This window comes from Staurois parvus, unplaced genomic scaffold (genome assembly GCF_062004578.1).
Source record: "Staurois parvus isolate SC_StPar_1 unplaced genomic scaffold, SC_StPar_1.0 ptg000670l, whole genome shotgun sequence".
Lineage (NCBI taxonomy): Eukaryota > Metazoa > Chordata > Amphibia > Anura > Ranidae > Staurois > Staurois parvus.
The window spans coordinates 1,913,885-1,927,897 of record NW_028318466.1 but is presented as its reverse complement, the minus strand read 5'-3'; the positions used below and the strand labels follow the sequence as shown (position 1 = coordinate 1,927,897).

The 14,013-nt window shown below is 41.8% G+C and overlaps 1 protein-coding gene across 1 annotated transcript in view; it reads left to right on the top strand.

Annotated features, from left to right (window-relative positions):
* COL6A6 (collagen type VI alpha 6 chain) overlaps positions 1-14,013 on the top strand; it is a 201,331-nt gene that overhangs the window by 148,838 nt on the left and 38,480 nt on the right. The window contains exon 31 of the mRNA XM_089652052.1: positions 10,634-10,670. Within this exon, the coding sequence (XP_089508178.1) occupies positions 10,634-10,670 (37 nt within the window). The remainder of the gene's footprint in view (positions 1-10,633; positions 10,671-14,013) is intronic.

The window sequence follows — 14,013 nt, the reverse complement described above, 5'->3', positions numbered from 1 at the left end:
TGTGTCTGGACCAACACTTCTGGTATTGATTGTATAAAACTGAATTCATCTGATAAAAACTGGAAACGGCCAATTGTAGCTAGCTGAGCTATATATCAATGAACTGTTAAATGACACTTGATGCTGGTATAAATTTGCAATACTTTGATTTCTGCTAGATTAGGATCAGCTGTAGGACAGCTGTACTGTGGGCCAGCAACGGTCTCACATCATGGGCTCCCTGCCAGTTGGATTGTATACATAAGGATCAGTGTACTCAGACATTTGTGCTTTATTTCTGACAACAGTTTATAAACCATTTCTGCATGATCTGGAAAGCTGTTTGAATTTTTAATTGGATCTACACCGCAGAATGCTCGAGATTACAGATGGCAGATATTATGAAACAAGAAGATTGCACATAGAAGGTGCAGATACATATTGGGGTTGGTTTAATAATACTGGAGAGTGCAAAATCTGATGCAGCTGTGCATAATAGCCAATCAGCTTCCAACTTTGCCTTGTTCAATTAAGCTTTAACAATAAAACCTGGAAGCTGATTGGTCGGGATTGCAAACAGCACCCCTCCACAATCAGAACATTCCCCAAATACGACCAATTAACCGCCTCCCGACTGCCATATAAGGAATTGACGGGCGCAAGGTGGTTCTCTCGTTCTGGGAGGACGTCATATGACGTCCTCCCACTCTAACAGTGCGTGCGCTGCTCCGGGGGTGCACAGCGGGGTGATCGGTGGTGTGCTGTGTCCCTCGGACACAGAGGATCACCGATCAATGGAATGAGCCGAAGACGTTGGCTTGGTCATGTGATCAGCTGTGATCACATGTAAACAAGACAATGCGGGTTATTGGCATTTCTCTCCTCACAAGCTAACAGCTTGAGAGAAGAGCTGGTAATCGGCATTCCTCAGAGGGGACATTTACACTGATCATCAGGGCACTGATGTAGCCCCAGCAGTGCCACCTGTCAGTGTCCATCAATGCCAGCTGTCAGTGCTCATCAATGCCACCTACCAGTGCCCATCAGTGAAACATCAATGCCACATAGCAGTGCCTACCAGTGCACATCAATGCCAAATATCAGTGCCCATCTGACCTGCCTTTCAGTGCCACCTATCAATGCCAGTCAGTGTCACCTATTAGTGCTGCCTATCAGTGCCAGTCAGTACCTCCTATCAGTGCCAGTCAGTGCTGCATATCGGTGTGTGTCAGTGCCACCTAACAGTGCCAATCAGTGCCACCTAACAGTGCCAGTCAGTGCTGCCTATCAGTACCACCTATCAGTGCCATATATGAGTGCTGCCTTTCAGTGCCCATCAGTGCCACCTACTAGTGCCTCCTCATCAGTGCCCATCAGTGCCACCTATCAGTGCCCATCAGTGCAGCCTATCAGTGCCCATCACTATAGCCTCATTAGCGCACATCAGTGAAGGAGAAAAATCACTTATTTACAACATTTTATAACAAAAATTAAGAAAAAACTTTTTTTTTTTCAAAATTTTCAGTTGTTTTTGTTTTTTTTTTACCAAAAAATAAAAACCCAGAGGTGATTAAATACCACCAAAATAAAGCTCTATCTGTCTCAAAAACAGTGTTGCATGACAGCACAATTGTCATTCAAAGTGTGACATGGCTGAAAGCTGAAAATTGGCCTGGGCAGGAAGGGGGTATAAGTACCCTGTAGGCTAGTGGTTAAACAAAAGAAACAATTAAGCAGATCGCGGCGAGAAAATGGCCGCGGCACTTTATTGGTGTTACACAATAAACCATGTACATATATCAATAACCGTTAATGAGATTCAATATGCAAAATATCAAAATATAATAGACCACCCTCTTCTTGCTCAGTAGTTAGAACTCGAGCCATCACATACGACATCTAACACTGAAACATCCCCCTAGAACCACACAAAGTGCGCGCGGCGGGGGGGGGGGGGCGGGGGATTGGTTAGGGCCCTTCAGCTTTTAGGCTGGCCATTGATCCGAAATGATCCAGGTGCCCCTTATATCCTGCCCACCAATGCTCCAGAAACTTCCTTGACTCCGAATTGGATTCCTGGAATTCTGTTTAGCATAATTTAAAGGGTCCAACACCAAATTTTCCCCACACATGACAAACCCACCCTTCAAAAAACTTCAAGTACACCCATTCGAGAGGGGAGGGATGGGGTCGGCCGCAATCCCACGAAAGTGGTCCCATAGGTTTGTGCCCACTTTTGACCCTCCAGTTTTAGTAAATCAGCCCCATTGTGTAGTACCAGTTTCAATCTCCAAAGGTCCTCTGTGCAAGGCCCGTTTTTGGCACTCCATTCATTACTGGTGAAATACAATTCTGTGCAGTGCAGTTTGAGTCATACATTTTGTATGGCTCAGATCGCACCGCATCTGCACCAAGAAGGTGCAGGACCCTTTTTTTGGGTCCGCACTAGAATTGGATCGCATGGGTAGTCACACCTATGCGATCTGATTTTGCATATCGCACAGCACAATTTGCGAACTGATTTCGGGGGGTTTGTTAACTTAACATGCATACCTGCAGCGGTTACATGAATGGGGTGCGATTATGATGCAGTGCGAATTCGCACAGAAACTGATGCGAATTCTGCACCGCATCAGTGTGAACCCAGGCTTAGATAGAAAAGAGCCATGTCCACATCTACCTGATAATAGGAGCCCAGCACTTATCTGACCCATAGCTAGAATAAATATATTCCTAGGTAATAAGGGGGTCTTGTGCAGCTGCAAAGTCCACCCCGATCTTAAGTCCTCATGCACACGGGACATTTTGATAACGCTGGTAACGTTAGCTGTGTAAAGTCACGGCAGCTTTTTGTAGCATTTTTGCATTAGCGTGTGGCAGCGTTTTCCCATATTTAGTGGCGTTTTCCCGTGTTTTTCCACGTTTGTGTTTAGGTTTTTTTTACCAACAATAAATTTGGGGAGGGGTAAAAAAAAAAGTCCAAAAACGCCGGTTTACAGCGTTTTACCGCGTTTTCCAGCTAAAAAAAACTCCTCTAGAAACCCAGTAGTCCTGGATTTTTTTTGCCAGCCAAAAAACGCTGATTACAGTCTATGTGTAAATGGACGCATAGGATAACATGCTGGGGGGTTTACTGGCTGTAGAAAAAAACGTCAAAAGCCAAAAACAGCTGCTGTAAAAACGTCCAGTGTGCATAAGGGCTTAAAGAGACCTTCACTTTGAGCAATGCCGAAGCTGATGAAAACATGAGTACAGACTTAAAAGCTACAGTACTTTTTTTTTTTACTTTTTTCCTTTGGGCCCCACTGGACATTGGAGCAATGGGCAGCAGTTTATTCTGCTATTATAATCTGCAACTGATTCATATAGACCATATTTTTGTTGAGAAGAATAATACAAAATATATAAATAAACTACATTTTTATAATGTGTTCTACAGTATGTCTGGTATGGATATGTGGGTGTAATAATTGCCATCATCTCATGCCTTTTCCTGGTATAGTACATGCACAGACATCACAGTACAGAGCAGGGTAGACACTAACTGCTGTGAGCAAATAATAATGTCATAGCTTTAAGTATTTTAATTGTTAACATTTGCTTTTGGAAACCAAAACGTGACCTAATGTGTCAAGCCTCTAGTTTAATGACTGGCATCATTCAGGAACTTGAGGCCCTTGCAAAGTACTTTATGAAGGCAGGTTAGGTCTGTAAATGTTCAGAATATGGCAACCAACCAAGAAACATAAATGCAGGTGCCCTAATAAAACAAAAAACAGTTTCTCACTTTCAAATTCCAATAGTTCTTACAAGATATTCTCATGCTTCTCTGAATTTAAGTTGTAGAATCCATAAACATCCATTTCCGCCATCCCCTCTGTCAATCCCTCCACTGGCTTCCGATTGCGCAATGGATCAAATTCAAAATCCTAACACTGATGTACAAAGCTGACCACCATACTGCCCCAAACTACATCACTGACCAAATATCCAAGTACCACCCAACATGCACACTCCGCTCCTCACAAGACCTCCTTCTCTCTAGTTCCCTGGTCTCCTCCTCCCATGCCCGCCTCCAGGACTTCTCCAGGGTGTCACCCATCCTCTGGAACTCCCTGCCCCAACCCATCAGATTATCACCTACTCTCCTCTCCTTTAGGCGCACCCTGAAAACCCACCTCTTCAGGGAAGCCTACCCCACTCCCTGCTAACTTGCCAACCTCCTCCACTCTTCCTACCACCCCATCCCCCACAGCTATCTCCTCCTGTGCCACCATCCCCTCCCTCCTAGATTGTAAGCTCGAAAGAGCAAGACCCTCGATCCCCTCCAGTATCACATTGTATTGTTTTCTACTGTCGCATGTTCTGTCCCCCTTTGTAATGTACAGCGCTGAGCAAACTATTGGCGCTTTATGAATACTGTATAATAATAATAATTCTGAACACAGCTACATCCCCAGTTATAAGAGGGTGTGCACACTTATGCAACAATACTATTTTAGTTTTTTACTTCCCTCCACCTAAAATATTTCAGTTTGTTGTTCAACTAAGTTATACAGTTTACAGGTCATATGAAAGGTGGAAAAAGTTCTGAAATGATTTATCTTTGTCTCATTTATTTACATCACAGAACCCTTTTTAACAGGGGTGTGTAGACTTTTTATATCCATTGTACATAAGCCTCGCCTTAATCTGCAATAGGAAGCCTGTATGACATGAAACTACTAACATTTATTTTCACAGTGGCCAAACGACACTGGCCAGAGCATGTTTTCTATGTAGCCAGTCCAGCACAGGTGTCAAACTGGTGGTCCCCCAGCTGTTGCCTAAGTACAAGTCCCATGAGGCATTGCAAGATTGACAGTTACAAGCATGACTCCCAAAGGCAAAGGAATGATGGGACTTGTAGTTTTGCAACAGCTGGAGGGCCACCAGTTTGACACCCCTGAGCTATAGCATAGGTCAAAACAAAATAGTCTGATATCTAATAAAAGAGAAATTGGCAGCTACATTAAAACTAATTTCACACTGATCCACGTTTTTATCGTGTTTCCGATGCATTTGTAACATGACACGTGACTCAAACTGCACCAAAAATGCACCATATTTTGGATGTGTTTTCGCTATGTTTTTCATTGATTTCAATGGGGATGTGTGTTTTGGGTGCATTTTTTTTTACCGCACCAAAAACGAAGAAAGCAGGACTTTGAAAAATGCACCGGACCCACAATGGATCAGTGTGAATAGTTCCATAGGAACAAATGGTCACCCTTTTTTCTTCTGCTTTTTTTTTAATGCAAAAGCAGAAGAGAAATTCGTTCATTGTGAAAGCAGCCTAAAAGATTCCAAGAAAAACTGAATACCATGGAAAATCCATTCTTTACCAAATAAATACATTATTCCTTACTAACTGTATAACGTTCACCCATTTTTGGTATCCGTTGGAACATCCTAGGTTGGGAGAGTTGTTTTGTAACAGGGTCTTCATCTACCCCTCCCCTTTTTACCTCTGTTCCTATCGTCCTCTGTTTTCTAATTATCCCCCTTTTACATTTTATCATGCTTAAAACCTCTTTTTTTTCAATTACTTTGAAAACTATGTTGGCTAATGCAGGCCATACATTTTCGTGCATTCTGTAATCCGATGGTGCCACCATTGATTTCGAAATTCAACCAACCAAGCCTTCAATTTCACTTCATGTTCCAGAAAATAATTTTTGTGGCATTTTCTTTTCTTCCAGGTCACAGCTCATGCTCATCTCTTTTTCATTTATATTTCTCGCTCGATTCTCCCATCATTGATTCTAAATTAGTTAATTTTTCAAAAAATATCCAACATGCCCGATCACTCAAATTTGATGGTTACACAAAAATCGTCCATTTCTGTTGCCCACTAATGGTGCAAAATTCAAATGAAAATTCTTAGAAAAGATTTTCGAAAGAAAATTATTTTGAAATTCGACCCGTGTATGGCCAGCTTTACTTACCCAGACACTTTTGTGGAATTTATATTTGTTTTTTTAAGACATGCCTTTTGATCTCCATTACACATTACTGAGTTGTCCATACTATTTTGAATGCACTATGTATTGTCGCTATAACTCGACTCTGAAAGTATACTATATGTCTGCAATGTTACACCCTTTGCCAAAACTGCCTTATTCAGCCTTGTTATATTGTATGTGGCTATACCGTAATTTAAAAATCTTCAATAAAAATTATTTAAAAAAAAAATGAAAAGGTCTTGCCTGCAAACCAAAGAGTGAATACCTACCTTTTTCACTGTTCATGCCATAGATGTTCAATCCCTTGAAAAGCTAAGCTCACTAAAGAATCTGAAACTCTTTTTGATGCATGCTTTGATTCCTTCTACTGGGTGACCTCCTTCTGTAGTTTGTGGCTCCTGCCATCACCACATCACTATTGTAGGGTCCAATGAAAGAAACCAAAGAGGGCAGAGTGAGGGCAAGCATCTGATGTTTCCATAACTGTTGGACGCAGAAGGGTCTTCAGCAAGCAAACATTGACAGTGCGGGTGGCAAGGAGGACTTTGTTAAAGCCAGTGACATGCGCTCTGAAGGAACAGCATGCCCGTTTTTTTTTTCTAACTTTAGTACTGCTTTAACAAAACAATAACTTGCCAAAACAAGGACACATAGGTTGATTAAGTTGGAAAAGAGGCAAGGCCACAGCTTTCGTGAACTTTTCCAAACGTTATAAATAACCAGTGCATGTCACAATTATACTGTGATCACATGTAAACCATAAACTGACGTAGTCTAAGAGGCCTGACCCCAGGAATTAAACATGAGGGCATAGCTCATTAAAACAATGCCCATTGCTGGCAAAGTCAAAATTGCCAATACAGCTTTGACAAAACATCACATGTTGGGTGGGTGGGTGGACAACTCTTCTGTAAGCTGAATTCTCCTTAGGTCAGTAGGACATACCTCATCTCAACCTTTTTTGCAGAGCTCAGGCTCACCCCCTCACCCCACGCTCTTGTAGTTAATCTTGACTGATCCGCTTAACCACCTTTGTCCCTTAGGTCAACACCCACCGTAATGACATGCCTCCATTAGTCAAAGACTTTTCCCTGGGTTAACATATGTGCGGTGCGATATATTGCATGTGATTCGCACAGGACCTGCACTGCATTCCAGTGCAAATCACATGCAATTTGTGTGTGGTGCGATTGGAGCCATACATTTTGTATGACTCTGATCGCACCACACCTACACCAAAAAGGTGCAGGACCCTTTTTTGGCCTGCACTAGAATCATATCGTATGGGTATTCACACCTATGCGATCCAATTCTGCACATCGCACCGTGTTTTGTGGACCACTTTAGATGTGTTGTTAACATACACACCCACAGCGGTTCGCATGAACGGGGTGCAATTCTGATGTGGTGCAGAATTTGCACAGAAAACGCTGAGAATTTTGCACCGCATCAGTGTGAACCAGGGCTAAAGGGGTTCAAGGGGCTTTCATTGTAGCTATGCAGTATCTACATCACACTGCTGAGACACTATTGGTGGGAACTGAGGACAGGATTGAGAAATACTGCCCTATCTGGTTTTATAAAAAAAACTACTCAGCGCTATTTAAACTATTACTATAAATCATACACAATGTCAGGTGCATATGCATTTTCTACTCATTTGTATCTTTAAAGAGGAAGAAAAAGGAACACTATAATTACTCTGATGTCATATGCATATCTAGATCCTAAAGTGTCAGGTGCATAGGCATTTTCTATGAAACCATATGTAAAGAATCTGAAAAATATGAAATAAAAATAACAAGTGCATGAGTGTATCCCCCAATGTCAAATCAATGTGTCCATTACCCACTAATAAAGTGAAAATTAAATAATGATATACTCAAAATGATAATTAAGTGTCCTCACTTAACATATATTAAAGTGCCAAGTGCATATGTATTTTCTGTATAGAAAATAAGGAAGGTGTCATAAAGTCCATTCGCATGTAAAACTCATTTGTGTTTATATAACATACAGTTGCAAGAAAAAGTATGTGAACCCCTTGGGATTACGTGGAGTTTTGCATGAATTGGGCATAAAATGTGCTCTGAACGTCATCTAAGTCACAACAATAGAAGAACACAGTCTGCTGAACATAATACAACACAAACATTAGATGTTGCCATGGTTTAATTGCACATAACATGTAAACATTCAGAGTGCAAGGAGGAAAAAGTATGTGAGGCCCTAGCTTAATGACTTCTCCCAGAGCTAATTGGAGTCAGGAGTGAGCCAACCTTGACTCCAATCAGTGTGATGATATTGGATGTGTTGCTGACAGCTGTCCTGCCCTTAAAAAACACACACCTGTTTTGGGTTTACTGGTTTCACGAAGCACTGTCTGATGTGAACCATGCCTCGCAGAAAATAGCTCTCAGAAGACCTACGATCAAGAATTGTTGACTTGCATGAAGCTGGAAAGGGTTACAAAAGTATCTCCAAAAGCCTTGATGTTCATGTGTCCACGGTAAGACAGACTGTCTACAAATGGAGAAAGTTTAGCACTGTTGCTACTCTCCCTAGGCATGGTCGTCCTGTAAAAATGACTGCAAGAGCACAACTCAGAATGCTGCATGAGGTAAAGAAGAATCCCAGAGTGTCAGCTAAAGACCTACAGAAATCTCTGGCACATGCTAACATTTTTGTTGACACATCTACAATAAGGAAAACATTAAACAAGAATGGAGTACATGGGAGGACACCACAGAGGAAGTCATTGCTGTCCAAAAAGAATATTGCAGCACGTTTGAAGTTTGCAAAAGAGCACCTGGATGTTCCACAGCACTACTGGCAAAATATACCGTGGACAGATGAAACCAAGATTGAGTTGTTTGGGAAGCACACACAACACTATGTGTGGAGAAAAAAAGGCACAGCACACCAACATCAAAACCTCATCCCCACTGTAAAACATGGCGGAGGGAGCATCATGGTTTGGGGCTGCTTTGCTGCCTCAGGGCCTGGACGGATTGCTGTCATTGATGGGAAAATGAATTCCAGAGTTTATCAAGACATTTTGCAGGAAAACGTACGACCATCTGTCCGCCAACTGAAGCTCCGCAGAGGATGGGTGATGCAACAGGACAATGACCCAAAGCACAAGTAATTCAACAAAACAATGGCTGCAACAGCACAGAATACGCCTTCTGGAGTGGCCCAGTCAGCGTCCTGACCTCAACCCGATTGAAATGCTGTGGCATGACCTTAAGAGAGCGATTCACACCAGACATCCCAAGAATATTGCTACACTGAAACAGTTTTGTGAAGAGGAGTGGTCCAAAATGACTCCAGATCATTGTGCAGGTCTGATCTGCAACTACAGGAAACGTTTGGTCGAGGTTATTGCTGCCAAAGGAGGGTCAACCAATTATTAAGTCCAAAGGTTCACATACTTTTCCTCCCTGCACTGTGAATGTTTACATGTTATGTGCAATTAAACCATGGCAACATCTAATGTTTGTGTAGTATTATGTTCAGCAGACTGTGTTCTTCTATTGTTGTGACTTAGATGACGTTCAGAGCACATTTTATGCCCAATTCATGCAAAACTCCACGTAATCCCAAGGGGTTCACATACTTTTTCTTGCAACTGTACACATATGCCCCTGACACTTTAGGATCTAGATATGCATATGACATCAGAGTAATTATAGTGTTGCTTTTTTGTCCTCTTTAAAGCTCCATGTACATGGGACACTTCTGAACTATGGATACTGACTGCTGGAAAATGTAGGTTAAAAAAACATCTGTTTAGCCGCGTTTGCATACCGCGTTTATGCGTGTTTATGAGCGTTTGCGTTTAGAAGCGATTTTTAAAGATAACATCAGGAGACCTTCCAAAATGCCCAGAATGCACTGAAAAACAGTAAAAAATTAACTATTTCATTTTTTGAGAGAAATAGAGAGAACAGAAGCAGAGAGAGCAGTATTTGTTGAGATTAGCTGTCTTTTTTTTTTTTGTGGTTGGATGTGTTCCAGCTCATTTCTGTGCAGAAATTATTGCAGCAGTGTCTAACATATTTTCTTTCATGCGAAACCTCAAAGTATGGTGTACCAGGTCCATTTGAGTACCGGGAAAATGCTTTGCATGCATTTTTTATGATGAAAAAAGGCTCCGGACAGCATCTGGAAATGGACGAGTTAAAAAAAATTTCCAAACGCTTATAAACGCGGTTAACCTGAACTACTCCTACTCCTGAACGCATGTTTGGTGCATTCAAAAAAATGACTAAACTGCCTGTAAATGACATAGTGTACATGGACACTTAGGAAAAAATTAGGGAGAGTTCAGGGGCTGCTGAAAAAAACGCAGAAAAGCTCCTAAATGTGAGTTTATTAGCTGCAGTGTACATGGATACTAAAGATACAAATGAGTAGAAAATGCATATGCACTTGACGTTGTGTATTGATTTATAGTAATCATTCAAATAGCGCTGTCTAGTTTTTTTTTTATAAATGTATGTTTGTTGATATATTATCAACCAGATAGCTGCTCGAACAATAGGGGTTCCATAGTTTTTTCAATCTTTAATTTTTGCCGTGGCCTACCTCTGAATAGAAAGCTTCTATCTGTGGTTTTAACTCCATTTTTTCTGTTTACTGCACAGCCATGTGAACTGATTGATTTTATCCGTCAGACATGCCGTAAGTATCAATCTAATGTAGATCTGATTATCTTTATGTTGATGAGTTATGCATGTGTCTGTGTGCAATTGTCTGTCTTACCAGGTTGCTATTTAATAACATGATATAATTAAATGTTATGGGCCTAATTCACTAAAGGTTACTTGCCTAAATCGACGTACCGATGTGCATGAGCAAGATAACTGTATCCTTACTATACAAGCAGGGGCGGACTGACAACTCATGGGGCCCCCGGGCAATAGGGGATCATGGAGCCCCTGTGTCCTTGCCCACACTCAAAAAAGCCTATGAAAAAGGTATCAGGGGCATCTCATGGGGCCCCCTACTGACCCCGGGCCCTCGGGCAGTGCCCACGTTTCCAATAGGTCAGTCCGTCCCTGTATACAACCATTATGTTCTTAGATACACATGCACAGCCTACAGCATATACACTCACCGCCCTCTTTCTCAGGTATACCTGTTCAATTACTTGGTAACACAAGTTGCTAATCAGCCAATCACATGGCAGCAAATCAATACACTGAAGTGCAAACTGAGTATCAGAATGAGGAAGAAAGGGGATTTAAGTGACTTTGAACATGGCAAGGTTGTTAGTGCTAGATGGGATGGTCTGAGTATTTTGAAAACTGCTGATCTACTGGGATTTTCACACACAACCATCTCTAGGGTTTACGGAGAACGGTCCAAAAAAGAGAAAATATCCAGTGAGCAGCAGATGTGTGGATGAAAATGTTGATGTCAGAGGAGAATGGGCAGACTGGTTGGAGATGATAGAAAGGCAACAGTAACTCAAATAACCACTTGTTACAACCAAAGTATGCAGATGAAGTAGATGGGCTACAGCAGCAGAAGACCACACTGGGTGCCACTCCTGTCAGCTAGGAACAGGAAACGGAGGCTACAATTCGCACAGGCTCACCAAAGGTGGACAACAGAAGACTGGAAAAACATTGCCTGCCCTGATAAGTCTCGATTTTAGCTGCATCATTCAGATGGCAGGGTCAGAATTTGGCATAAACAACATGAAAGCAGGGATATATCCTGCCTTTATCAATGGTTCATGCTGGTTGTGGTGTAATGAGTGTGGGGGATATTTTCTTGGCACACTTTGGGCCCCTTAATACCAATTGAGCCTAGTTTAAATGCCACAGTCTGCCTGAGTATTGTTGCTGACCATGTCCATCCCTTTATGACTACAGTGTACCCATCTAATGGCTACTTCCAGCAGGATAATGTCACAAAGCTCAAATCATCTCAAACTGGTTTCTTGAACAGGTCAATGGGTTCACTGTACTCCAATGACTTCCACAGCCCCCAGATCTCAGACCAATAGAGCACCATTTGGATGTGGTGGAACAGGAAATTCACATCATGGATGTGCAGCCGAAAAAATCTGCAGCAACTGCATGATGCTATCATGTCAATATGGACCAAAATCTCTGAGCAATGTTTCCAACACCTTGTTGAATCTATGCCACGAAGAATTAAGGCAAAAGGAGGTCCAACCCAGTACTAGCCAGGTGTACCTAATAAGGTGGCCGGTGTGTGTATATGTGTAATACAACGAAAAAGTGTGGACGTTCAAATACATAGTTAAAAATCAATCAGCTCATGTATAAATAGTAAATACTCTAAAAATGCAAATAAACTCAGCAATAAATACAGTAAGTGCACAATATAAAATACATCAACAAATCTCAATTAATATATACGGTATGTGCAGAAAATAAATTGATAATTGTTCATCATCCTATAACATTCATAAATTTGTGCCAAAAATAAACAAACTAAAAATAAGTTCATACACTCATTATTTCCTGTCACAAAAGTTTATGAAGAAATTAATAAATCCACCGCATGAATAAGATGCTTGAAGTGACATTCAACAAAAATGTAAAGTGAATCGAGTGTTCATGTGCTACTCTCCCATGCACAGCTTCTTAGCCCACGGGAAGATCTCAACACAAGGAGATTGAACTGTGCTCTATAACATCAATGGTAGGGATCCAAGCAGCCAGCCCACAGTCTGCCAGCAAAAGAACTCCCACAGGTACTATGCCAAAATTCATGAACACCGCCACACTATGGTATGTGAAAGCAACAGTGTACAACATCCAGAGCACTGCCTTGGGACCAGCGGGCGTGGGCGATGATGTCACAGGATGGCTTCACCCAACGTGTTTCCCGTAAACAGGCATTATCCGGAAAGAAGTGCAGTTTTTTTACATATAGATTAATTGAGATTTATTGAGTGGTGTATTTTATATTGTGCACTTACTGATTGCTGAGTTTTTTTTGCATTTTTAGGGTATTTATAGTACTATTGCTATATGAGTTGATTGATTTTTAATTATTTATTTGGACGTACACTCTTTTTGTACTAGGTATTTTTATGTCCAGTATTTAGACATTTTTAAGGTGCTGCAGTCTTATTGCAATTATTCCTAGTGCCCATTTCTATCTTTATCTTTAGCATATACAATATAGTGCCAAAAGTATTGGGGCGCCTGCCTTTACACAAACTTTAAAGGCTTCCCAGTCTTAGTCCGTAGGGTTCAATATTGAGTTGGCCCGCCCTTTGCAGCTATAACAGCTTCAACTCTTCTGGGAAGGCTGTCCACAAGGTATAGGAGGGTGTCTATGGGAATGTTTGACCATTCTTTCAGAAGCGCATTTGTGAGGTCAGGCACTGATGTCAGAGAAGAAGGCCTAACTTGCAGTCTCCACTCTAATTCATCCCAAAGGTGTTCTATCAGGTTGAGGTCAGGACTCTGTGTGGGTCAGTCAATTTCCTTCACCCCAAACTCACTCATCCATGTCTTTATGGACCTTGCTTTGTGCACTGGTGCGCAGTCCGTGTTGGAAAAGGAAAGGGCCATCCCCAAATTGTTCCCACAAAGTTGGGAGAATGAAATTGTCCAAATGCCTTGTATGCTGATGCCTTAGGAGTTCCCTTCAATGGAACTAAGGGGCCAAGCCCAACCCATGAAAAACAACCCCACACCATAATTCCCCCTACACCACACTTTACACTTGGCACAATGCAGTCAGGCAAGTACTGTTCTCCTGGCAACCCCCAAACCCAGACACAACCATCAGATTGCTAGACAGAGAAGCTTGATCCATCACTCCAGAGAACACCTCTCCAATGCTCTAGAGTACAGTGGCGGCGTACTTTACACCACTGCATCCAACATTTTGCATTGCACTTGGTGATGTAAGGCTTGGATGCAGCTGCTCGACCATGGAAATCCATTCCATTAAGCTCTCTGCACACTGTTGTGTTAATCTGAAAGCCACAGAACGTTTGGAGGTCTTTAGCTATTGACTCTGCAGACAGTTG